This window comes from Rhodnius prolixus, unplaced genomic scaffold, assembly GCF_049639745.1.
Source record: "Rhodnius prolixus isolate KJV_2025 unplaced genomic scaffold, Rpr scaffold_20, whole genome shotgun sequence".
In the NCBI taxonomy this organism is placed as follows: domain Eukaryota; kingdom Metazoa; phylum Arthropoda; class Insecta; order Hemiptera; family Reduviidae; genus Rhodnius; species Rhodnius prolixus.
In genome coordinates this window covers 202,531-230,356 of record NW_027411595.1, presented here as the reverse complement: position 1 = coordinate 230,356, position 27,826 = coordinate 202,531, and the positions used below count along the sequence as shown (strand labels likewise).

At 42.5% G+C, this 27,826-nt stretch overlaps 2 protein-coding genes across 2 annotated transcripts in view; both read left to right on the top strand.

Annotated features, from left to right (window-relative positions):
- Nucleotides 1-27,826, top strand: part of LOC141451958 (uncharacterized) — a 338,906-nt gene that overhangs the window by 156,885 nt on the left and 154,195 nt on the right. The window lies entirely within an intron of this gene.
- On the top strand, nt 8,159-9,826 carry LOC141451985 (uncharacterized). Its single transcript, XM_074123803.1, has one exon. It carries the CDS (start codon nt 8,274-8,276, stop codon nt 9,711-9,713), a length of 1,440 nt encoding a protein of 479 aa, XP_073979904.1. The 5' UTR covers nt 8,159-8,273; the 3' UTR covers nt 9,714-9,826.

Here is a 27,826-nt window from a genome sequence, read left to right as displayed (position 1 = left end):
ACTGTTCGATAACTTTTTTTAAAATTTTCACACAATATTCCTAGTTAATTAAAGAAACGACACTCCTAAATTCACAGTAATAAACGTTTTATTAGAAAAAGTTGGACACTAAAAAATGTTCAAAAAGGGGGGTGATGGGCATAAACGCAATTTGAATTAAAGGCTGGAATAGTGGGGGACGCCACCAGTCTTCAGAACACTTTTGAATAGATAATAATTTAACACTTTATTGACAATTCATAGAGACAAATACACACAAGGTAAAAATGATTACAATAATGATTTGTACAAGGCAATATACAAGGGAGCAAAGACTTAATACTTGTTAAGGTGCTTGACACGCACTAAACACAATAAAATAATCAAATGTACAAGACGATATACGAGTACAAACGGGGAGAAACAACTCGGATAATTGAACAAAAGGGAAGAATAATTATTTGTTCAAGACAATATACAAATGGACAAATGACTTTATACTTATTAAAGTGCTTGACACGCACTAAACACAATAAAATAATCAAATGTATAAGACGATATACAAACGGGGAGAAACAACTTGTATAATTACAAAAGGGAAGAATGATTACAATAATTACATACTTGTATAAATCTCTACACATATAGTCCAACAGTTTGAGATGATTAGTTAGTGAATTAAGACACAGTTTTCCAAGATGCTCTAAATGAATCTCTATATGTAGATAGTCCAACAGTTTAAATGTATAATTAATCAGTGCACTGAGACACCGTTTTTAATAAAACTTCTCACAACGCAAAACGTATGACGCTAACATGGCCGACACACCACACGCTTGGCTACACATCCATACCAGCACATCCCCCTCTCTCTGTGTGCTCACCCAATTGCGCCAACCGACGCAGGGCACACTCTGGGAAAAAACAAGTCTGGGGGGCCGCCATTATTGGGAAACCAAACAACCTCCCCCGCAGTGGACTCGTCTGAGATCCACTTACTGATTTGGTAGCGGGCAAAGCTTCCAGACAGGCCGGCTGATGAGTCGTGAAGTAGTTTTAACCTCGGCCACCCTGGCCACGTTGTCTCGACCATGGTGAAGTTTGACGACTCGGCCTATGGACCATTGCAGCGGAGGAAGGTTGTCGTCCATGATCATGACTATTTGTCCTTCTGCCGCCGGGAAGGAAGGCGAATGCCATTTGAGCATGGCCTGCTGCTCGAGGAGGTACTCCTTGTGCCATCTTTTCCAAAATTGTCCAACAGTGAGCTGTGCCATTGCCCACTTCGATTTGAGTGCAGTGCGAGGAGTCAAGGAGCCATCGGGGGGTAGTGCAGTCATAGGTCGCATAATCAGAAAGTGACCTGGCGTCAGGACTTGCAGGTCGTCTGGCGAGGACGAGACAGCGGTGAGAGGTCTGGAATTTAATATGGCTTCAATTTGACAAATGATTGTGAGGAAACACTCCATGGTGGGCTCTTGAGTGCCTAACGTGACCTTCAGTAATCTTTTAGTGGATTTAACTGCCGCTTCCCAGAGGCCTCCAAAATGTGGTGCTCTAGGAGGGATGAAATGCCACTCAATGCCTCTTTTATTGAATTCTCTCAGAATGGCCTCCTGAGACTTGGCGTCATTTAGTAGTGTGGATACCTCCTTCAGTCTTCTTTTGGCTCCGACAAAGTTAGTGCCATTATCCGACCAAATGTGACTTGGCATACCTCTCCTGACAACGAAGCGGTTTAGGACTGCTAAGAATGCTTGTGTTGTGAGGTCTGTGACTAGCTCCAGGTGTATGGCCTCGGTGGAAAAACAGACGAAAATGGCGAGGTAAGACAGGAGAACTTTGGCTGAACGCAAGGAAGCAATTTTCACATTGAAGGGGCCTGCATAGTCTATGCCAATGGTGGTGAAGGGTAATGAAGCGCTGGCTCTTCCTTCTGGCAGTTGACCCCTGAGCGGGTTGAAGGGTGTTGGCTTGACACTGAAACACTTGTTACAGGTTCCCAATTGTCGGCGAACAACATTCTTACCATTGACAATCCAATATCGACTTCGCAGAAATGCGTGAGTGGCAGTGGGACCTACGTGGAGGTTGGATATGTGGGCATCTTGTATGACCAAGGCCGTGAAGGGGTGTTGCGAGGGCAACAAGGCAGGGTGCTTGTGAGATTCGGGGACATCGGCCAGTCTGAGTCTTCCTCCAACTCGCAGCACTCCATCAGTGTGCAGAAATAGGCCTAAGGTTTTGACGCGGCGCAGTCTAGGCCTGGGGGACTGAGCATCCTCAATTTCCTCGGAAAGCGAGTGCTGTTGGGCTTGGACTATTAGAAATCGCAGGGCTTCGCTGCGTTCCTTTAAATTCAATGGACCTGACATCCGATGCACTGGATTTCTAGTTTTGTAGGCGAATCGCAGGCACCAGGCCACTACATTCTGCAGAGTATACAGACTGGAAAATTTAGCCTCTAATTCCTCAGGGCAGGACATTACACTTGACACATTAAGGGCCTGGGAGCGAATTTCTGCTCCTACGACAGGGTCAGACAAATCGGCACTTACTTGCCCAAGGGGCCATGATTCGTGGTTTGATTTCAGCCAAGGGGGGCCTTCCCACCATAACTGGTGACTCACTAATTCTTGAGGTCGTAATCCACGTGAGGCACAGTCAGCGGGGTTTTGTGAGGAGGAGATGTGGAACCATTGCGAGGCGGGTACCTTTTCTAAGATAGCAGCTACTCTATTACCCACGAACACCTTCCAATGCGGAGGTGGTGTTGCTGTGATCCAGACCAGGGCAATGGTAGAATCAGAAAAGGCTAGGAAGTTTTGAGTGGTTATCTGAGGGAAGAGTGATCTGACCTTATTAATAGTAAGAGCAAGAAGGTGGGCAGCACAAAGCTCCAGACGGGGGAGCGTAACCGGTTTCATTGGGGCCATTCTGGCTTTAGACATCACTAGGCTAATAACAGTGTCCTCAGACTGAGACACGAGATATACCACAGCCGCATAGGCTCGCTCAGACGCGTCAGCGAATCCCACCAAATAAATTTTAGAAGTGGGTAGAGGCAAAAATCTGGGTATGTGAATTTTGGACAGGTCAGGCAAGGAAACAGCGAACTGAGCCCATTCCTGGACGATTGATGAGGGCATGGGATCATCCCAATCAAAGGAGGCTTGACAGACTATTGCTGGTTTGGTTTATTTTATTTTATTTTATTTTGTTGACATATTGTATTAGTGTTAGGAACGATTTTCGTTTTTCTTTTTTTGCCTGACGAATTGAAGATCTCTCAATGGTGTAGTATTGGTGTTGACTTCTTTCTTTTTTTTCCACTTTGTCTATATATCTTGATTGACTGATTGGTACGCTGTGTGTCTAGCAACCCGATCTATTTGGGCAGCACCCTTTGTTTTGTTTTGTTTTTACACATTTATATACTAAAGTAGTCTCTGCCCAAGCAAAAACTGTTATGGGGATCAGCCATCCCAAGGGGTCAAAAACTTTTGCGATCTGACTGACTAATTGCCTTTTAGTTTGAACATTAGGAACGGAACGGATTAGAAAATGGAAGTAATCTTGAGAAGGGTTCCAACAAAGTCCGAGAATTTTCAATTGTGACTCATCATCGTTTTCTAAACAGTCTGAGGACATGGCCGGAAGCGGATATTCAGGGGGTATTTTATCTAATAATTGCGGGTGATTTGATGCCCACTTTCTAAGTTCAATATGAGCTTGACTCAATAACTTGATTAATTGATCTCTAGATTGCAATGCTGTTTCTAGGGTAGGGCCTCCCCCAGAAATGTCGTCGACATAGGTGCGGTCGCGAAGTATTTCTGGTGCCAAGGGAAGGGAGGCCTGAGAGGTGAGAGCTAATTCCTGGAGTACTCGACATGCTAGGTAGGGGGCTGACGTGGTTCCATAAGTAACAGTGCACAATCGGTACTCCTGAACCGGTTGGCTAGTGTCAAATCGCCAAAGGATACGCAATAGGTCTCTATCTTCTGGTGGATGTTGTATCTGCCGAAACATCTGACGAATGTCAGCAGTGAATGTTAGTGCACCACATATGGGTTTATATTTTTGAATAACATATGTTTCTAATTAGAGAACTGGAATAACTATCATATGATTAGTTTGTTAAGAACATTATTAGTATTCAGTTTGTAGTTAAGTTGGTATTTGGTTTTGGGTTTTGGATCTGGAGAAGCAGACAAATGTGAAACGAGTTACGAGTTACGAGTAGCGAGTTGCGAGTTCTGAGTTGAGAATTGTTTGGTTGAATAAACTCCGTTGCACAGAATCCTGTTATTTTGATCTGGATCCAAATACAGTTTCACATTTCTTCAAGGTGGACTTCAAGGTGACAAAGATTCTAATTAGAGGAATTATTTAAGTTTAAGTTTATGGACAATATTTATTTAATTTATAATTAGTATTTGTTAGGTTGCTATTAGTAACGTGAATGTTTGTTTTTAGTTTTATGAGTTTAATCATATGGTATTGTCTTTATTTATATTAATACTAGCTGACCCGGCCACGCGTTGCTGTGGCTAAAGTTTTTGTTATATTACATTATAGTAAACAATCTAGGAGGAACAATAAGAGAACATCAGTCACGGAGTCCACTATGCTTTTTCACACAGATGGTATTTGTAAAAAAATATGGTGATCTCCTTATTTGACTTTCTACTACTATAACCCTTTAGTACAATGAAATTACGAACAAAGACGAAAATGTTGATGTTGGTATACAAATTCACTGGATTGAGATTTGAAGGGGAAGTACGTTGAACAGAATTAATTAAAATGTTCTTACACTTGATATTAAGCAGAAATCAATAGGTACAAAATAAAAATTTATCAGATTTATTATTTCCATTTAATTTTATAACAAATATAAGTATATTACAGTATAATACAGTAAATAACATGTGACGCTTAAACTCATGAATGAGGTAGGCAAGGCAGACAGTCTTAAACTTTTAAACATTAATATCTATTTTTTTGAATTATAAATACTTTCAATTTCAATTTAATTTAACACCAATCGGTGCACAATGTTTTTGGTTAACCTGTCTTTAGCTAACACAAATAGATTCGACGGTTTCCCAACACGTGAACACGCAACATATAGTTGCCCATGAGAAAAACATGGATTTTCCAAATCTAAACCACAAATGGACATTGTTTGACCTTGAGATTTATTTATAGACATGGCGAAAGCTAAACGAATTGGAAACTGTAGCCTTTTGAAGGGTATGGTAGAATCTGATGGTATCATCGGAATACGTGGCAGCAGGACCACTTTTCCTTTAAACTTCCCAGCCAAAATGGTTGCTTCAAGAATGTTTCCGGTGATCTTTTTGATGACCAAACGCGTACCGTTACATAATTGAGGTGGATTCAAATTACGGAGGAGAATAATAGGGGAACCAATCTTTAATCGAAGATTATGTGGTGGCATTCCAGGGATATCTAATGAATTTAAAAATTCAATCGGAAAATTTACACTTTCATTTTCATCAACAACAGTATCGATTGATTTAAAAGACATCAGATCGCCTGGTAACAACTGTTGTATCTGGAAGTTAATTTCGTCAACATCAACGTTTTTGGCTGCCAAAAACCCGTTGACTAAGCCATTCATGATTCAAATAATTATTCTGTATATCCGGGAAAATACTCTGAATCAATTCATTTTTATCTTGAACAACAGTGCAAAAATTGTCTGGTAGTTTAATGCATTGCGTATTTGGTTGCAGTTCTATTTTACCGTTCCCAATATCTAGCAGTTGTTCGGAAAATATTTGTGCTGATGGATCATTTTGCAATTGTACTCGCATATTTATGGTCAATCGAAGTGTTTCAACACTTCGCCATAAGAATGATTGTTTCAAACATGCATTAATCTCATCCGCGAAAGTAGAGCGACGTATAACCGGTAAGGTCTGCCGGAAGTCACCAGACAAAAGTAAGATAGCACCACCGAAAAGTTTATTATTGCTGTTTAAATCTTGCATAGTTGTGTTTAATGCTTCAAGTGAATATTTGTGTGCCATTGTGCACTCATCCCAAATTATTATAGAACTCTTCCGCAACACTGCAGCTATTCCACTATTCTTTTTGATGTTACACATTGCATCTGGTTTATTATGAACGTCCAATGGCAGCTTGAATGTTGAATGTGCTGTTCGCCCACCATCCAGTAAAGTAGCCGCAATGCCTGACGATGCTACTGCTAATGCGATTTTTTGTTGCGACCGTATTTTGGCAAGAATCAACGATATTAAAAATGTCTTACCGGTTCCACCGGGTGCATCCAAGAAAAAAAAACCGCCTTGTTCAGCAGCAACAGCCAGCATAATCCGATCATAAATAATTTTTTGTTCTGCTGTCAGTAATGGTTCACTGTTCATGATAATTGTTGCTAAACTTCCATGGTCATATTGGTTTTCTCGTTGTAAATCGGTATTGACTAAGTCGGTGGCTGGACGATTAGGTGATGGCATACCATAATGATTAAGTGGTAAATTTGAAATAAGAACACATAAATCCTCGATCAAGACCAATGCTTCATTGTACATCTCTGGTGTATAATCTATGTTTTGGCATTGATTTGTTTGTCTAATTCGGTGCAAGATGTCTTCTGTCATATAATTTTTATATTTTTCCCACAAAGTTTGTGCTTGCGAGGGATAACATGTCGTCAAAATAATTGCAAACAACTGACGAATGTTATTCGGTGTTGATGTCAACGCAGCATCAGCAAGCGTTAAGTCCCAATGGTTATCGTCTTCTAGCAATTGCAGTTCACGACATGCATCCTGGTATGTATTGAATACTCGACCATTAACTGTTCGTAAAAATTCAAAAGACGTTGGTCCGGGAACATTCACCAATAACAAACGTAAATAGAAGCACTCACGTTGCTTTGGATGTACCGTGTAAAGTCTCCCCAATGTCTTAGCTTTGAATATGCCTGTAATGGAAGGATGTGGTTTTCCTTGTTTCCGTGGCTCCCATTTTTTACTGGATTTGTTCCATGTGAAATAACGTGGAACATCACCAAACACCAATGTCTTCGCGAATTGGCCAAAAACATCAGGTTTTTGACACAATGTAAAAAATTCAGTTAGAGTCGTTTTCGGAGCTTCGAACGCTCTTTGGAGAACATTTTCTTCAGTGAAGTATACACGTTGACCGTTTTCAAGATGTATTGCCAGATGTTGGACAGCAGGATCTCTTTCGTGGATGGGAAAGCTGAGAATATGCCAAATAGCTTCATTGCTGCTAATGTATCTGCCCATTTGGTATCGTGCTATTTCGTCATTTTTATTTATGTTTTGTACTTCAAATATGGCCAAATCACTGCCTTTGTTTACATATTTACAAATATACTTAATTGATTTAACAGAACTGCAAAGCTCAACAATGATATGAGCTTTGTAAGTTTTTGAAAGTAGTGGTGAGTATGGTACCACCCACTGATTATCAAACTCAACTTGATTTGGAAAGTTCGGCAGTCGCATTGTAAATGTGTGGCCACCATTCTCAGTACTTCTGCGGCGATACATTGGATAACCATCAATATCCGTGATCGTGTCATTCGTATGCGGCTTTGGGAAGTTTTTTTTACATTTTCCATTTTCCATGCACGGTGACGTCATGTTGAAAGCACCGCATGGCCCATGGATCATGTGTTTGGTGACAATATCAAATAATTCTTGATCAATTAATGGGTCTGAAATTTCGGCTGAAATTATTTCATCGATTTCTTCAGGACGGATTCTATCTTTAAGCCAAACCAAAATGTGGGCATGAGGCAAACCTCGCTTTTGCCACTCTATCGTATACAGCCAACAACGTGTGATACCAAAAATTGAATATTAATGTAGCTTATATGACACGTTCGTAGATTTACCATAGCAGCGCCATCTATTGATTACTTACTCAACCCAGTCGAAAGGTATCGACATTTGTTAGAATCATTTGGAGTTAACAGATAATTGTGACTGTCAAATAATAACAGACAAATAATTAGCAATAAATTAAAATTGCGACTATAATTTGAGATTTAAACTATCCTATCTCTCAAGTTGGATCGAACTGCACATGGTGTGCGAATTTTATTATAATCGGTTAAGTGGTTTAGGAGTCCATTGAGGACAAACATTGTGACACGAGATTTATATATATTAAGATTATTGTTTTGGTTGGTTTATATTGTTCATTGTGTATTTGTTAAGTTGCAAGGGTTTTGTTTCTTTGATCGTCAATAGAAGAAAACTATCATGATGGAATGGCTAACGGAGAAAACTTTAAAACAAGTTCTTAAAGAAAAAAGAGTCATGGAAGCAGCTGCAGCAGCTGGAATAAAGGCGAAGGTGGCCAAACTGAATATGTTGCAGGAGTTAGAACAGGAGGAGTTGAAGGTAAAACAACAAAAAGAAAGACTCTTGCTGGAATCGGAGTTAGCCTTGGTGAAAGCTAGAAACAAGGTTTTAGAAGAGTATGAAGCAGGAAGAAAGGTATCAAAATCACCAATAGTGAGCGGCAATTGGGGAGCAAACAGGCAATCTGTTAATTACCATGCCACGTATAATGGAATTGGTCTAACCACCCCAAGGGGATCTGGAACTTATGGTTGGGTCCAAAGGAATTGGACATTAGTAGAAAAATCTAAAGATAAGGTTAATTATAAAACTGAAGAAGATTTGGAGAAAATAGATTCAGCTGGCAATAAACAACCAAATAGTGAGATACTTGATCATGAACACAAGAGGAGAATCGAAGAAAAGCGTACTGAATTGGAAGCGGTTGTAGAACATCAAGGCTATATTCAAGATGAGGTAGAGACAAAAGTTTCAGCCTACAGGACACTGCTTATGGCAAACGATTCAAAATTAGAAGAACAAGCTAGAGACGAATATGGACGAATTATTGTCCGGGGAACGCATCAAGAAAAGATTACAAGACTGAGAGAAGCTTTCGTAATTACTGCACCTTTTAAAGATGTTACTGAACCTTTGGAAGATGCACGAAGTGGTAACGACATTAACGTCGACACTAAAAAATACCCGCCATCGCCTACCAGAAATGTAAGGGTAGAGCCGAAAAAAGAAAAAAAGAATACAAAGCGAAACAAAAGAGACAGAACGCAATCGTCACGTGTTTCTTCCAGGAAGAAGACCAAGAATAAAGCAAAATACAAGAAGAAGCGGAAGAAAAATGTGCCAACGTCCAGTTCAAGCGCGGATGCTGACAGTAGTTCAGAGTCAGATAATGAAAATGAAGACAGCAGTAATGCGGGGAAAAAGAAATCACGGAAGAAGAAATTAAATGGAAAAGGGGAATCAAAAAGTGTGAAGTCACGCAGCCGTAATAAGAATGCGTTTTCTGATCATTCTGCTAGTGACCTTCCGCGAGAAAGTTCAATCGAGACCAAGGGTAAAGAAAAACACAAGAAGAAACGAGAAAAGAGAAATACAAATGGCTGCCACCAAAGTTTACTAAGAAACGCACTCCAAAGACACCAAACGGATCTCGTCGTAGAAGATTATCGCCGAGAAAGCGGTACAGCAAATGCAAACGTAGTAGTAGAAGCAAGTCAATATCTGTTGAGAGAGGAAGTAGAAGCGCAAATAGGAACCGAACGAATAGAAGTAATAATCGGCCATCAAAAGGAACGAAGAGGAAGAAGACTAGAGGGTCTGTGTCACCGCAAAAAGTAGTAAGAGGCATAATAGATCTGGAAGCAGGAGTCAAGAAAAGAACAGGGATAACGGCAGTGAAGAAGGTTGCATCAGAAGGGTTGTGGTAAAGAACAATAGGTCCGAGTTTGGAATACCATTATTCAAGTTGATTTGTCATGAGGACGAATTTCACAGTTAAGTTGTTGAAACATCCCGATCGTTTCAAGGTGGAGGGTGTTAGTGCACCACATATGGGTTTATATTTTTGAATAACATATGTTTCTAATTAGAGAACTGGAATAACTATCATATGATTAGTTTGTTAAAAACATTATTAGTATTCAGTTTGTAGTTAAGTTGGTATTTGGTTTTGGGTTTTGGATCTGGAGAAGCAGACAAATGTGAAACGAGTTACGAGTTACGAGTTACGAGTTACGAGTAGCGAGTTGCGAGTTCTGAGTTGAGAATTGTTTGGTTGAATAAACTCCGTTGCACAGAATCCTGTTATTTTGATCTGGATCCAAATACAGTGAATACCCACCTGTCAGTCCTGAATCGGGTAACGACCTACCAAATGTTTAGTTGTATCTTTGGACCAGGAAATAAAAGCTCATTGAGGGAAACGCCTGATGAGGACTTCTGGGAGGCATTGAATACAAATCTAATCTTCTCCGGGGGGGTCATCTGGGCGATGGACAGCGTGATGGGGTATGTAGTAAGAAATTTGACCCAACTTGAGTGGAGGAGCTAACTCCATGTGGTTAGACTCTAAGTAATCTTTCATGAACTCGACATAGGGAGTATGGAGCTGTGGGTATTTTGCATGACGAGACTCAGTTTGGAGTAGGCGTTTTAGGGTAATTTTTCTAGATTCGTCTAGGCAACAAGGCCTAGTCTTAAGTGACAATGCTACTGAAAAACGACCATCAGGGAGTCGGAAATGTGACTTGGCGAAGCATTCTTCGGCTTTCAATCCATCCAGGGTAAGAGGTGAGACCTCAGACACTTCCTCCAGGGAGAACATTTTTTCCATGAGGCGGGACAGGACCTGATCGAAGGGATGCTGAATTGGTTGGGAGGATTTTTCTGAGCTGAGACGGAGTACTATAGGCTGAATAGAGACAGCCGACACAGGATCGCATAAAAGGGAATTAACAGGCAGGGTAGAATCTTCAGAGGGAATGACTTCCTCAGAAATTATAGTAGGAGGAAAAGGCTCAGAATCAGGCGTGATAAGGATTTGCAGCGGACGCCGCGTTCTATTTAAACATTGTGGTTTAGGAGGAGGAAGCGGAATAGGCAAAGTTGGACGAGCAGATAGCTGAGGAATGACTTCCTCTTGGGGAGTTGACAAATTTTGCATAGAGGACGGAGATATGCTAGGGGAAACTGATTGCTCAGGGAATTTGATGGAAAATTTTTCCAGGGACCAGATATGATCCAGCCCAGGGTTGTCAATCGAGCATTGGGGGAACCATTCTCTGAGCGTATTATTTGTCCGAGGTCGATGGTATCAAAAACGGAAGCTGAAAGGACTACATCGACCGGACGGGGTTCATTAAAGGTATGGTCGGCTAAGTGTTTGCCTTCTAGATGCCACCAATTGCCCACGGGAAAATAAGAAGAAGGGGCATCAGGGATGGTTCTCGTAACTATACGAAGAGGGACTTTTAGTTGGGTAAACGGTGGACATTGTCTCATGTTAGTTGAATCAAAACCTATGACTTGCGTAGCAACGTTACCTCCTACTCCCCGAATGTCACCTGTCATAGGAGTATAATTTAATTTGCATTCCTTGGCGAAGGCCTTCGACATTAAGTTAACTTCACTTCCTGAATCCAACAGGGCACGCGCGCGATACCACTGGCCATCTCCTCCAAGGAGGTAAACCATGTAACTCCAAGGAGGGGATACCGACAAATCGGAGGGGAAATACTTCAAAATAGATTTGCTTTGTTGTTTATGTCTGTGATACAAGAAACAGTTTCGGCGAAAACTCGACAAAACATATCAGGACTGGGGAATGGTATCGCGCGGGCCGAATCCCTAAAAGCTAGCTTTTGGTGAATCACTACCAAAGTAGATAGTTGGGAGTGAAGAAAGGATGCTGCTACCAGAAGAAGTCGAAGGAGAAGAAACGTGATCTCGAAGGTGAGGAACTGCTCTTTTGGGAGAAGGGTCAGGAAGTTTCTTAGTCAGCTTAGGGCTTAAAGACATTAACGGGGGAATGACAACATCGAGTAAAGTCCTTTGACTTAGACTAGAAGAGGAGGGAGGGGGATGAAGGGTGGTGTGATGAGAACCAGCGCACTGCAAGCACTCAGAACTTCGAGGGCATTGAGGCACTGAGTGAGATTTGGAGAAACAGTTAACCCATAAGTGGTTCTCAGTGATGAAACTCCATCTATTGCTCACTGGCAGTCGCAGGTATTCGTTATACTTAGATATCTGATGCCGCTCGTCACAAAAGTAACAGCGTAAGGAGTGGACTGGAGGGGAAGGAGCTCTCGATGTGGAGGGGGGTGTCCGTCGGGCAGGAATAGAAAAAGAGGATGGAGAGGATTTCTTGGGTGAAGGGGACGGAGACTTAGCTGATTTGGGTGTGTGGGTCTTGGAGGGCTTCAAGGTGGAGACAGCCCAAGGCTTAAAGAATGTTCTAGGAAGGGAAGGGGTTTCAGATTGTTGGGAGGAGGGGCCTTCAGGGAGACGACTAGAGGGAGCTGTTACGTCTTGGGGCGGAGAGGTGGATTTCCTTAATGATATTTTAGGGGCGGACTTGTATTCTTGATTTTTCAAGAATTCTAGTACTTGTGCACTTTGGGGCAGTTCATCAAAGGATCTTAAATACTTCTTCCTAAACTCTTCTTGGAGGTTAGCAGACAAAGCCGACAGAATTATGTGACACAAAAGGAAGTCCAACGGCTGGGGAATATCGTGTTGATCTAGTAGCATTTGCCTCCTAGAAATCCAAGCGATACATTCATCAATGGTGGGGTTCCCTTCCGGGACCTGAAGGAAGGTTTCGAACAACGCACTGGCGGTGCGCAACTTGCCTTCATAGCGAGCATCTAAGGTCTCCCAGGCAGAGCTGTAACCTTCCTCTGTAGGCGTGGAATTCTGAATAATAGACAGGGGGGGGCCCTTTCAGGCAGGACTTAAGAGCTTGGAGACGCCTATGAGGAGGCAGGGACAATTTATTAATCTCAAACTGGAAGGTACGCTTGAACTCCTGGTAAGCGAGAACATCCCCTTCGAATGTGGTGATCTTTGGAATAACCAATTCCTGTAATTGTCTCCTCGCGAGTTCGACCACCGACTCGTCCGAGACCAAGACTTGCGAAACTGGGCCAGGAGGGGCAGGCGCGCAATACAAAATAGACGAATCTAGAATAGGTGCAAATGGACTAGCTCAGCTTGGGCAAAGCTTTTTGTCAAGGCTCTGGCAAGCGGACCTCGTTCCTCCGGGACCAGTGCTCGGAGCCATTCCCACACTTCCCCGTCCACAGTCTGGGACAACGTCAAAAACCCGGAGGAAAGCCGCTGGCCCGTAGTTACAATTTCGGGAACATCTGTGTCCAAGGTTTTTGCATTCTGAATCCATCGATCAAGCCTGTCAATGAAGTATCGGCACTTGATGGCTTTAAGATCTGCATCACCCCCTGACGGCATGGACATTGAGGGAGTATCCTCCATTGACGGAGTGGTTGGGCGTGCAGGGAAGGGGGGAAGAGTGTCGTTGCCGGAAGTAAATGAATTACCCATAATTAACCGCGGCTGGAGGGACTTCCAATACAAAAATTTACAATGCAATACTACAAGACAAAGAGTTTCCGAGTTGGCCTTGAGCCGTTGCTGTTTGCAGACGTATTGAACTTGCTCTTCAAGTGAATAAGTTTTTTTTGTTTTTTGTTTTTTTTTTCTCTTTTTTGGTGTATAAAAAACGTCTTTAATTGTGATCAGTGCACTAATTTGATTTTTTCTTTCATTTTTGTGCAAACTTATATTAATCTAATTTCGATAAAGTGCTGATTTTATTGAATTTTGTGCATAAAACTTAATATTTTTTTCACTAGTTTGAACATTACTGATAACATGGATCCGCCCAAAACAAAAGTTAGTACAGGTGGGGATAGTCAGTCGAGGAATGGTGGTGGAGATGCCAATGTTATGAATCTATTACTTGCTCGTATGGAAGCTATGTCGCAAGATATAAAGTTAATTAAAGAAGTGAAAGAGGACACGGCTAGAATTAAAGAAGAAAATAAACAGATCATTGCGAAAGTCGATTTGTGTGAAAAGAATTTAAAACAAGCTCTTCAATCAGTTGAAAAAGACTTAGTGAAAACTAAAAAAGAAATTCTCAAGCTCAAAAAAGAAAATACTCCTTTAAACAGAGAGAATATTTCTCTAAAAAAAGAAGTGAACTCTTTGAAGCAAATTACTCAGTATAACGCTGTAAAGATCGTCAACTTTCCTGTGAGGGAAAATGAGAATTTAAATACTATTTTTAAGCAAATTTGCGACCACATTAGTTTCAATTGCTCGAACGATCTTTTTGAGTGTTACAGATTGAGAATGAAGAACCCTCTTAGCACACCACCGATAGTAATTAAATTTTTGAAAAATAAAGACAAAACAGAATTTCTAAAACTTATTAAAGATAAAAAGTACTTTTTGCCTACTTCTACTTTTATCAGCTGCACGCCAGATTCTAAAATTTACATGTCAGAATTTATGTCACCTACTTACGCTGCATTAGTAACTACACCATGTTTGCCATTTGTTCACGATTTTAAAGTACTGGCTGATACATTCTCTGATCACATGCCTATTACGCTACAACTATCTACCGGAATGAAACACTACGAGGAAAACCTTACTCCATTGCTTCCAAAACTGATTTGGGTTCAGAACAATGAAGAAGTATACCAGAGACGTCTTGTACAGCATCTCAATATGGCAGACTGTAACGGAAGTGTAAAAGAGGAAGTGGAATACCTTCTATCTTGCATCAAGCGAGCAGCGGAGGACCGGAGGGGTGGTAAGAAATTTGAATCAGTAGCTCGAGAACCCTGGATGGATTTTGAATGTCTTAAGTTGCGGAAAAGATCATTTGTACTTTTAAATATTTTTAGGAAATCCAACTCCCAAGCAATAAAACTATTGTATATTTCAGCCAACAAATTATACAAACAAGTACGTTTAACTAAAAGGTGGGATTATTACAATGATTTAATTATCAATTTGAAACTGGTTAATGTAATAAGGAATTTTGGAGTATTATAAATAAAATTAAAATAAGGAAATTTATTTCGAGTTCTTCCATAAAAATAGAAAATTGGGTCAACTATTTTGAAAAATTACTAAACCCTCGTTTGAATGCTAGTGCTTTTTCATATGCTGAAGATTTAGATTGTAGATTTAGAAGATTTAGACTGTAGATTTAGATTTGGATAGAGTTTTTGAGCGCGAAAATTTTGTAAGTGATTAAAAATTGTAAGAATAATAAGGCTCCGTGCCAAGATAGAGTCCCTAATGAATTTTATAAGTACGCTCCACCAGAGTGCATTACGAGACTGAGATATATTTTCAATAAAATGTGGAATTCATGTGAAATTACTGATACTTTTAAGGACTCCACTAGATCAGTAATGTGTTATGCCTGTCAGATTTGGGGGTTCCAAGCCTTTCATGAAGTAGAAAAGCTTCAAAGGTATTTTCTAAAAAGATTGTTTGGACTCCCAAGAAATGTGCCGAATTATGCCTTGTATTTAGAGACGGATTATCCCCATTGTATTTGTTTACATTGAAGCTGCACATTATTTATATCATTAGAGTGTATCACCTGACAGACTACATTGATGATGGCAAAAGCAATAATTAGCAGAAAAATTTATTGGTTCAAAGAATGGATACATATATCAAATAAATATAACAGGTCAATCAATTTAGAAAATTTAAAAAGCAGTAATGTCCAGGAAAATTTAAACTTTATCCTTAATCAAATTGAACATGAATTTAAACAGCAATTTTTAATTAAAGCACAATCCGCTATCTACCATACATTGTATTCCCAACTCACTTATAATTCAAACAAAAGTTATTTAAAGTTAAATAATTTTGAACATATCAAATTTTGCATTAAAATCAGAACTGAGTCATTGCCATTAAATTATAAACCCTGGTTAAAAGACAGAAATTTTGTTTGTTCCTTGTGCAATCTAAATGCTATTGAAGACAAGTTTCATTTTCTGGCAGTGTGACCAATTTTAAAAGAATTTAGATTAACCTGATTTAAAAGGAGCCAATTGGATAATTAGGAATGTGTGTTCTATCTCAATGGCGGAGACTGGATGGGTTTGGTTAAGTTTGTTGCAGCGGCATCCTCCTACAGAAATTTTTTAATTAAAGAATTTAATTTTTAGTTAGAAGGGAATATTATTATTAGTGTCACGAGTATGTCTTTTTCTTTATAGTATTTGTTTCTTATAATTTGTTATTATTTTGTCTTATTTTGTATAATTTCTAGTTTGATAACAGCTTGACAGACGGTCGAAAGATCATTGTCTAGGGATGTTTTTGTATATTTCTGTATGTACTTGAATAAGTCAAATCAATAAACATCTTAATTCATTCATTCATTCATAACCAACAGATAACTCTAGCAAATGGAAGGGCGTGCTCTGTAGAAGGCTTTGCTGTGGTGCCTTTCGAACTGAATGGGAAGAAAAGATTTTGAGTGTTTTGATTGTACCATCTCTGAATGTAGAATTGATACTTGGGATAGACTTTTGGCGTGAAATGTCACTTGTGGTGGACGTAGCTAAGGCTACATAAGTCAGGGGATCCAGCCCTAGCCTGTGAATCTGCAGATATAGAAGTCATCAGTCACACGAACAAGCAAAAGGAAGAACTGCGAGCAGTCACCAAGAAGTTCCGAGAAGCGTCACCACCTCATCTGGGCTGTACGGATCGGGTGGAACATATCATCGACCCGGGGGATCATCCCCCACTAAAACAGCGATGCTACCCAGTGTCTCCCTTTATACAAAAGGCCATAAATAAGAAACTTGATGCAATGCTGAAGGATGGGATAGTGGAACCATCAAGTAGTGGGTGGTCATCACCAATTGTCATGGTAAAGAAGAAGGATGGGAAGTACCGCTTTTGTGAGGATTATCGGGCAGTGAACAGAGTCACCAAGCGAGATGCATACCCTTTACCGTACGTGTCTGCCATATTGGATCGTTTACGAAATGGTAGGTATCTCACCTCCTTGGACATCAAGAGCGCATATTGGCAGATCCCTGTGGAGAAGAACAGCAGAGAGCGCACGGCCTTCACCGTACCGCATAGAGGGTTGTTCCAATTTTGCCGCTTGCCGTTTGGTCTACATAACGCCCCTGCCACATGGCAATGACTTATAGTTAATGTACTGGGACCCACGCTAGAACCGTACGTCTTCGCATACTTGGATGAAATCATTATCGCCACACCTACTTTTCAGAAGCATCGAAAAGAATTAGAACGAGCGGCCTGACATTATCATGGAAAAATACTTAGGATATATAGTAAACGAGGATGGCCTTGGGGTAGACCCAGAAAAGGTGTCCGCAATTTTGAACTTCCCTAGTCCTACAACTGCAAGACAGGTAAGGCGGTTTATTGGGTTAGCAAGTTGGTACAGAAGATTTGTGCCCAACTTTTCAGCTTTGGTTTCTCCGTTGACGGATTTGCTGAAGAAAAACAGAAGTTCGTGTGGTAAGACCGGCAGGAAAGAGCACTACAGGAGCTACAAAATCGACTGGTCTCAGCGCCGATACTCACCTGCCCTGACTTCGAACGCCCATTTGTCCTTCAGACTGACGCATCGACTACAGGTCTTGGAGCTATTCTCAGACAGAATTTCGAAGGCAACGGAACTAGAATGTTTAAGCATGCTGTGGGCAATTAAAAAATTTAGGCCGTTTCTAGAGGGCATGAAGTTTACAGTTCTCTAAGGTGGTTAATGACGCTGAAAGATCCCAGTGGCAGGCTAGGAAGGTGGGCACTGCAATTACAAGAGCACGAATTCGAAATCGTTCATCGTGCGGTTAAGTTATATAAGGCGGCTGACGCGCTCTCTAGACTGAGCGAGGGGTTACTCAGTGCAATTACAGACTCTTCCAGGCCTGATGCTTGGTATGAAAAGTTGAAGGTCGAATAGATGCATACCCCGAAACTTAGGGTGTTGGAACCCCAACTTCACTTTGCTGCATAATTGAACAGCTACATAATTTTTGTAAATAGGGAAAAAATAATTTTTATATGTACATATGATTGTTTATCAAAGAAAAATAAAGAAGGAAAAGAGGCAAATAGCCCATTTTAAAAAGTCTTTCTCAAGACTCTGGAATGGCAGTGTGGTTCTTTGGACGGTACAGAGATAGCGACGCAGTCGCGACGCCAGGGCGCGGCACGGTCGACTTCGCTATAAAAAGGGCAGAATCGGCCGTGTCTGCAGCAGTCCAAGATAATTTTTCAACGGGAAAACATCCAAAATAGCTACCTTAGCTGGAAGATTGCTGACTGGGCCTTACTCTCAACCTGGATCTCTGTACCGGCCAAAGGACCTCACTGTCCGGACCAGAACAAAAAATCGATCACTTAACCCCTGTATTTTGAAGAAAGAAGGAAGTGCAGCACACGAGTCGCCTTAGTCACCAGCTACGAAGGCAAGACGAATCACCAGCGCTGCCACAGTGTGAGATACGAGCGAGGACCAGGCCAATTGGTACCGGGGTTTATCGGGGTGCTGGCCACACTGCCGGGGCTCCCAAAGCCGGTTGACTGGTATTAGCGAACGGCCCTTTTCAGGGCCTCTCACATCCCTTTGGCTGTGGCCTTGCGCTGGGATCAAGCCATTCTCGGAGCGGCGCAGTAACTTCAACCAACAGTGTGAACGGTCCTTTTCAGGGCCACCCAACTGTACGGCTTCCCCGCTGGGGAGCGCCATAGGCGAGTCAAGCGCCGACATATTTTTTTTGAACGGTCATTTTCAGGGCCATCCAGTCACTTGTACCTGCGAGCGGTGAGAAGAAGAGCTTGTATACTGGACTTCATCCCTCGGCCGAATTAGTATACAACAATTGGTGACCCCGACGTGATGACTGAAGCGAGGGACGCACCGCTCGAGCCTGCACCGGACACAGAGGCTGTAAGCCTCGTGAAGTTACCCCAGTTCTGGGAGGAAAATCCAGCATTATGGTTTCTACAAATCGAAGCTCTATTTGGGGCCTACAAGATCAAGAGCGAGGCTGGACGATTTCAAGCCCTGGTTGGTCAGCTACCATATCAGGTGCTTACACAAATAGCCGGCTCAGTGCAGTCACCTGGTCCAGTGCCTTACACGTCAACGAAGGAAAATCTGATCGCTATCTACAGTCAAAGCCAGGAGAGAAGGATATTAAGGCTTCTGGAACAAACACAGCTTGGCGACATGACTCCTTCACAGCTGTTGCGACAAATGCAAAACCAAGCGGGTACAGCGATGTCGGACGGCGTCTTACGTACCGTTTGGCTGCGAGCACTACCGCAGAGAGTGAGAGGGATTCTAGCCGCTATTGAACAGGACGACCTAGACAAGTTGGCCACTGTGGCAGACAAGGTAATGGAGGTAGACTCCAATACCTCTGTTCACGCTGTGAGGGATACTGACGGCGACAGACTGGCTCGACTGGAGAAGCAACTGCAAGATTTGCACGAGCAATTTTCTTCATTGGCCACTACCATTCAGCGCAGCAACCGTGGAAGAAGTAGGTCCCGGAACCGTGACCAAGGAGCTCCCAAGGATGGGTATTGCTACTACCACCACAAGTTCGGGGAGAAGGCCACAAAGTGCAAGAAACCTTGCAAATGGGGGACCACCAGCCAGCCGTCAACAAATGGGACGCGGTAGACGGGAAGGCGGAAGCCGCTACCACTAATAAATTCCGCCGTCTCTTCGTCACTGACATAAAAACAGGGACAAGATACCTGGTGGACACTGGCGCGGCGATATCCATCATCCCCAACTGTAACAAGGCCAGGGAACGAGACTCAGGATTCAGCCTGTATGCGGCTAACGGCACTCCAATCCCAACTTATGGAGAGCAAAGGAAGAGCTTGGATCTTGGCTTACGCCGACTGTTCGTGTGGGATTTCATCGTGGCCAACGTCACGCAGCACATACTTGGGGCAGACTTTCTCGCCGGAAGCAACCTGGTGGTGGATTTGGCCCAGCGCTGTCTAATAGACCGGACCACAGGACTCGCAACTATAGGGTCCATTGAAGTCGTGGAGCTACTAGAGCTATCTACTGTACCACCGCACGTACCATTTAGGGAGTTGCTGCTACAGTTCCCTACCTTAACGAAGGTTGGCTCACGTAAGGTACGACAAAACAACGGGATATTTCATCACATTGAAACTACAGGGCCTCCCGTATGCAGCAGGGCGCGAAGATTGCCGCCAGGCAAGTATCAAGCTGTCAAAGAGGAGTTCCAGCAAATGATGAACGACGGTATCTGTCGGCCATCCAAGAGCCCATGGGCCAGCCCACTGCATGTGGTTGAGAAGAAGGATGGAACATTGCGACCTTGCGGTGACTACCGCCTGCTGAATAGCAAGACCGTGCCAGACCGATACAATGTGCCTAACTTGCACGACTTCACGATTCAGTTATACGGCACTAAGATTTACTCCGCTCTGGATATAAACAAGGCGTACCATCATATACCAGTGGCGGAAGAAGACATTCCGAAGACGGCTATAATCACACCGTTTGGCCTATGCGAGTTCGTCAAGATGACGTTCGGTCTAAGAAACGCAGCCCAGACCTTTCAGCGATACATGGACCACACTTTTAGGGATCTACCATTCGTGTTCGTCTACGTAGACGATATACTCATTGCGTCCAAGGATGAGCGAGAACACGAAGCCCACCTAAAAGTAGTGTTCCAGCGGCTGAGTGAGCGAGGGCTGACGCTAAGGACTGATAAATGTGTACTGGGACAACCGACAGTCAGCTTCTTGGGGTACACCGTGTCACCAGAAGGGATCTGCCCACTCCAGGAGAAGGTGAAAGCTATTCGGGAACTACCAAAACCAGCCACCATCTATGATCTAAGGAGATTTCTTGGGATGGTAAACTTCTACAGGAAGTGCCTTCCCAACGCAGCCACCACCCAGAGAGAGCTCAACAAATATCTCCACCACGCTAAACGCAGGGATAAGACGCCTATAGTGTGGTCGAGGGAAGCAGAAGCGGCCTACGAGAAGACCAAGGAGGACCTTGCGATGGCAACATGCATAGCGTATCCTTCACCGGACTCTCCGCTATCAGTAGCTTGTGACGCCAGCAACATCGGCATGGGAGCAGTGCTACAGCAACAGGAAGAGGACACACTACAGCCGCTAGGTTTCTTCTCTAAAGCGTTCAACAAGGCGCAACAAAACTACAGCACCTACGACCGAGAGCTTCTGGCAGTGTATGAGGCAATACGCTACTTCAGACCCATGATTGAGGGCAGGCATATCCTAATATACACCGACCACAAGCCACTAACCTACGCAATGCTACAGAGCAATAAGACCTTGTGTCCCAGGAGATTACGGCACTTGAACTACATCTCTCAATTCTCCACGGATATACGCTACCAGCGGGGAGAGGACAACACCGTGGCTGATGCTTTATCGAGGATTGCGGAGGTTACTGTACTGAACAACTTTCAGAACCTAGCTGAAGCTCAGAAACGGGACGAGGAAATCGATACCCAAGAGAAAAGGGAGACTCTTCGCCTCCAGCTAGTTCCGGTACCTGGTGCAGAGTACAGTCTTTTCTGCGAGACCACAAAGGGAACACCCAGGCCATACGTACCAGGGGAATTAAGGAAGCCAATCTACGAGAATCTGCACAGCCTTAGCCATCCAGGGATCAGAGCATCAAGGAAGCTGGTAACCGCTAGATTTTTCTGGCCAAACATGGAAAGGGACGTAGCCCATTGGGCAAAACACTGCGTACCCTGTCAACGGGCCAAGGTCAACCGACACACCTCGACCTCGTTTGGGACCTTCATGCCGTCCAAGAAATTTGAACACGTTCACCTAGACTTAGTCGGACCACTCCCACCATCAGACGGGAAAGAATATCTCCTGACAATGGTCGACCGAGCGACCGGGTGGCCGGAAGCGATACCTCTGACTAGCATCACCGCTACCGCTGTGGCAGAGGCCTTCTATCGCCACTGGATAGCTCGATATGGAGTACCAGTCCGCCTAACAACTGATAGAGGAAGGCAATTCGAGTCGACGCTGTTCAACCAGCTAGCGCAACTTCTAGGGATCACGCAACTCAGAACAACGGCTTACCATCCACAAAGCAATGGAATGGTAGAAAGATGGCACCGTTCCCTGAAGAGCGCACTTCGGACGAGGCTAGAAGAGGCCAGCAAATGGACAAAGACCTTGCCTACGGTCCTGCTAGGACTAAGGTCGGCTTTAAGGAGAACCACCGGGGTAAGCGCAGCAGAGGCAGTGTTGGGACAGCCACTACGTTTGCCCGGAGAAATATTCATGCCTCCTCGAACTCAAGAACCCACAGACGCCAGTTTACAACTGTTACGGCAGGAATGGGCACGAACCATCGGTCCAACGCAAACAAAATGTTTCGTCAGCCCGGACCTGGAAAAGTGCACACATGTATTCTTACGAGAAGAGGTTCACAAGCGGTCACTGACGCCACCTTATTCAGGACCGTACCTAGTGCGGAAACGGGATGACAAAACGGCTACAGTGCAACTACCCGGTAGGGAAGACCGAGTTTCGTTGGACCGCCTCAAGCCAGCCTACCTACTGGAGGAGAGCCAACAGGATGCACCAAAACCTCCGGAGCCTTCCACCGCCAACGATGAAGGAAGCGAGCATCGGTCAACTAGACCATCAGGCGGCCAGTGCGATTTGCAACGTAGCTCTTCAATTAGGGCGGAGGCATGTTGGAACCCCAACTTCACTTTGCTGCATAATTGAACAGCTACATAATTTTTGTAAATAGGGAAAAAATAATTTTTATATGTACATATGATTGTTTATCAAAGAAAAATAAAGAAGGAAAAGAGGCAAATAGCCCATTTTAAAAAGTCTTTCTCAAGACTCTGGAATGGCAGTGTGGTTCTTTGGACGGTACAGAGATAGCGACGCAGTCGCGACGCCAGGGCGCGGCACGGTCGACTTCGCTATAAAAAGGGCAGAATCGGCCGTGTCTGCAGCAGTCCAAGATAATTTTTCAACGGGAAAACATCCAAAATAGCTACCTTAGCTGGAAGATTGCTGACTGGGCCTTACTCTCAACCTGGATCTCTGTACCGGCCAAAGGACCTCACTGTCCGGACCAGAACAAAAAATCGATCACTTAACCCCTGTATTTTGAAGAAAGAAGGAAGTGCAGCACACGAGTCGCCTTAGTCACCAGCTACGAAGGCAAGACGAATCACCAGCGCTGCCACAGTGTGAGATACGAGCGAGGACCAGGCCAATTGGTACCGGGGTTTATCGGGGTGCTGGCCACACTGCCGGGGCTCCCAAAGCCGGTTGACTGGTATTAGCGAACGGCCCTTTTCAGGGCCTCTCACATCCCTTTGGCTGTGGCCTTGCGCTGGGATCAAGCCATTCTCGGAGCGGCGCAGTAACTTCAACCAACAGTGTAAACGGTCCTTTTCAGGGCCACCCAACTGTACGGCTTCCCCGCTGGGGAGCGCCATAGGCGAGTCAAGCGCCGACATATTTTTTGTGAACGGTCCTTTTCAGGGCCATCCAGTCACTTGTACCTGCGAGCGGTGAGAAGAAGAGCTTGTATACTGGACTTCATCCCTCGGCCGCATTAGTATACAACATAGGGCATAACATACATCAGTGATTAAAAAAAAGTAAAGTAATCGCCTATTTTTTCAGACGTGGCTTAACGTCCAAGTACCAATTAGGTGTCGTGGACGAAGGCGACTAGCAAACATACTTTATTGTAAATCTCTTTTATTAACAATTAAATAAAATCCAAGGCCTAAGACCGGGAATTGAACCCAGTACCACAATGCATATCAGCTTTGCAGGCCTCGCCTCTAACCGCTCGGCTACAGTGGCGCCTGGGTATACGTCAGTGACAACCAGAAACATTGAGATCAGCTGCTGCAGAAGATAGCATTCGTCCTAAGAACGGCGAAACATGAAACGACTGACCCGTTCCTGAATATACCTGAACTTCAGGCATTCAACAGCAACGTCCAGCAGAACAATACCGACCCGGATGGGCTGGACGTCGCATCGAGAGAGGCACATGCACAAAAATTTAGTAATATAAAAAATGTCTGGAGGGAATTAGTGCAGAATCTGATCAAAGGCTATGAGAAAGCCAAGCGAATCTAAAACCTGAGAAGAAGTGAGTTACGCACCGGGACAGGTTGTATGGAAGAGGAAGTTTGTCTTGTCTGATGCCTCTAAAGATTTTTCTAGTAAGTTAGTGCTGAAATATAAGAAGTGCACAGTGTCACAAAAGATATCCAACAACGCTTACGAATTAGGAGATGAAGATGGCCGGAATTTGAGAATCTGGCACCCAAAAGATATGAAGCCGCAACCAGAAGCTTGATAACTTATAAAACGCAGCACCCAGCAACCTACATAGTCCTTCAGCCCTTGAACATACCGTTCAAATTACCTTTTTTTTCCTTAATTGATTTTATTTATATAGTCTTTATTACATTCCTTTATTTGTTTAATGTATTAATTTATTTTTGGCTTGTCTCTACTTTCTTCAGGATGGAGAGGGAATGTTATGTGTAACAGCTTCTCAAAACGAAAACAATTCTGATAGTATGTCTATAATTATTTCTAAATTTTTTCCAATTTATTTAGTTAGGGTTACGGAAAATTTAGGTTTAAGAAAATGAGTCCAGGAAATTTATTCAAGAGAAAGAATTTCTGGCTGACAAATTATATTGAGAAGAGCCCGCCCATTGTGAAGAGGGCAGCGGAAAAAACAAGCGACGCGAGCATCATATAGGAGTTAGAGACTGACGCGATCTCGCAAAGGAGAAAAAATAAGAGGTATTCCTTGTCTTGAAGAAGGGAGAAAATGATTGAAATGAAAGGAAGTATTCAGGCGGATTTCGCTCTTCCTTCTGCAATCTCGATAGAGGAAATTGACGAGCGAAGGACTTTTGTTTCTTGGAGGGCAGTAGGAAAGTAATTGTCATCTAAGAAGAAGACAGAGAAAGGACAACGACGACCAGGCCAGGTAATATACTACGTAAGTGTGGAACTTAATTTTGAATCGGGACTATCTTTTTAAGGGTGTTAAATATAATTTTGTAATTGAATTAACTTTATTAGTTCAAGTTTCTGATGTATTTTCTTTTGAATTAGTACTAATTAGTAGATTCGTTTTCTGTTTTTTTTTTTTTTTTTTGTAAAGGAACTTTTTCGTCTCTTTGTTCAATTATAACCTTAATTCTGAAGTTTTTTTTATTTATTCCAGTCAATATTTTTATTGTGCAACCACATTATAAGTGTAGATGGCATTAATTAATTATTGCTGTTTTAGTGTAGCCGAATAGTTCGAGTATCGGCCTATAACACAACGCAGGTTTGCTAACTGAGGTGCTGCTACTAGGTACTATTTTTTTTAATTTTAATTTTATTTATTTATTTATTTTATTTTTCTTTTCCCTTATTATTAGTCATCATATTTCCTCTTTCTTGAACTCCCTTTTCTCCTTATCCACCCCGTCACCACTGAGCCTGCCTTCTCCAAAGGTATTTGTAGCCTCTTCGAGAGCTGAGGGTGGCGAAACATAGTTGCTTATATGAATTTTTAGGACATTTATATCTTTGAAGTTCTTCTGTTTTAAAATTAGATTTACAACAGATTTCGTATAATTTATTGAATATTTTCTTAGCTAAAAAACATTCTTGAGTGAACCAGGGTTTGTTTACATGTGAAATTCTTGAAAGTATGTTCTTTTTTGTTTTTAAAATTCCTGTGTAAGCGCGTAGGGCTTACACCCAGATGCAGAGAGGAAAGCGAGCGTAAACGCGGTTTAAGAATCGATAAGTGACCGAGGTTGACACCGCGACAAAGTAACGCAAATAAGATAGATGAAATACTCAAAAGAAATATAGAAAAGAGAAGGGAAAGAATGCACTTACCTTTGAGGTAATGTAGATGAAGGTACTCAGTCTCAGCTTGATGATGAAGATGATGCTGTTGAGGGGATGGCAAAGGAAGAAAACGGAGGAAAGGTGAGTGCTTGTTTGAATGTGTATTGAGTGTGTGTGTGTGTGTGTGTGTGTGTGTTTTCAGCACAGAGATGCGTAGGGGGAAGTAAGGGTCAAATAGGCGGAAACAGACCAGAAGTAATCCGTAGAAGGTTTCTAGGAAGCGATGATGGCTAGCGGTACAAGGGAAGGCGAAGCAGGTATAGAGCCCAGAAGTGCGAGAAGCGGCCGGTGATGATGTGTTGAAGCGGAAGTGCGGTAACAGTACTTGAAGCGAACAGCTGGGGCTTGCAGGCAGAACAGTGCTGTTGAGCGGGGCAATATGCAGAACGGCGGAAGCGCACTAGATGCGTTGTAAAGCAGGTACAGAGGCACATACAAACTAGCTTGATCAGTGTCAAAGGCGTACTGAACTACAGCAGACGGAAAAAACCCCACGAGGATAGAAAAGGGGAAGGTTGAAACCATGGGAATTGAGAAATAAACAAAACCACAAAATAGCTGAAAAATAAGATATTAGCGGCGACAACAAAGGAAAAGATTAACGAAAAATAACGCGTACTACGAAAATTGAAATAAGGAGAGAGAGAGAGAGAAATGGAAAAAGGCGAGATGGAGATCTGTCAAACGGTACCGCCGAGAAAGCATGGTACGCGGCTTAACATCCTGTATCAATCGTAACATTCTGAATGCTACAAATTATTTTATTATAAGTAACAGGATCATTACAACCAAAATCTATATTTAAGTGGTCATCTAAAATAGATTTAAACAAAATTAAATGCACATGTCAAATAATTATTATCATTTTACTTCCATCCACTGTTAATTTACCTTCTAAATGTTTGCAATATCCTTATCCTTTTATTGGTAATATATGTAATCTCTTTACCACTATTTATAGCTTACTATTATGTTATCTTGTTATGATTTTCTACTTTATTATTATTTATGTATTCTAAAATGTTAAAAGTTCTTCAAATAAATATTCGATCTCTTCAAGTCAATAAAAACTAATTAGAAACATTTCTCAGACTGAACAACATTTATGTAGCATTAGTTTCTGAAACTTGGTTAAACAAGTATCAGCTGTTTTCTCTGACTGGGTACGCAGTAGTAAGAGCTGATAGAAGTGACGGGTACGGAGGTGCTGGCATCCTCATAAGAAACAGTATAAATCACAATATACTCAGCTTCCACCAAAAATTTAATAATTCAAAAATTCAGACGTGTGGGATTAGGTGTATGATATTAAACTTAGAGATCAGTTTAGTGTCCATGTATTGTGCACCCGGGTACAAAATAAAAACTGATTTCTGGATATCCCTCAAAAGATCAGTTAAACCTCCAATTTTAGTTTGCGGTGACTTGAATTCTTATCATACAAGTTTTGGATGTTCCTACGATAATGCTGAAGACAGAAACCTGATTGATGCCATCCACATAGAGAACATGTGTATATTAAATGATTGGACATCAACACTAATACAGCGACATGACAGACGCCCCTCTCTGTTTGTTCTGCTTCTATCGCACCAGGATTGTATGGGAGGTGCTGGACGAGCCCTTTGGGTCTGATCATATGGGCATACTTATTTTAGTCGATGAGCAGGTTCCGAATGCCGCTAATAATAAACAGGAAAACCGAAAATTGAACTTGAAAGCCGCTCAATGGGATTATTATACCTCCACGTCGGATCACCTTCTTTCCCAAATGGCATTTTCTCAAAAGCCAGACTAGAGTGGTGGGTAGAATCAAATAGCAAAATCCCACAATTTCTAAATGGCTTTAGGAAAAAGCGCAGCACTCTTGATGCGATTTCCGGCTTTGTATCAGACATTCAAAACTGCTACTCTGAAAACAAGTA

Excerpts from the sequence above, each read along its gene's own strand:
- LOC141451985 (XM_074123803.1), top strand. The coding sequence starts at position 8,274 with ATGATGGAATGGCTAACGGAGAAAACTTTAAAACAAGTTCTTAAAGAA.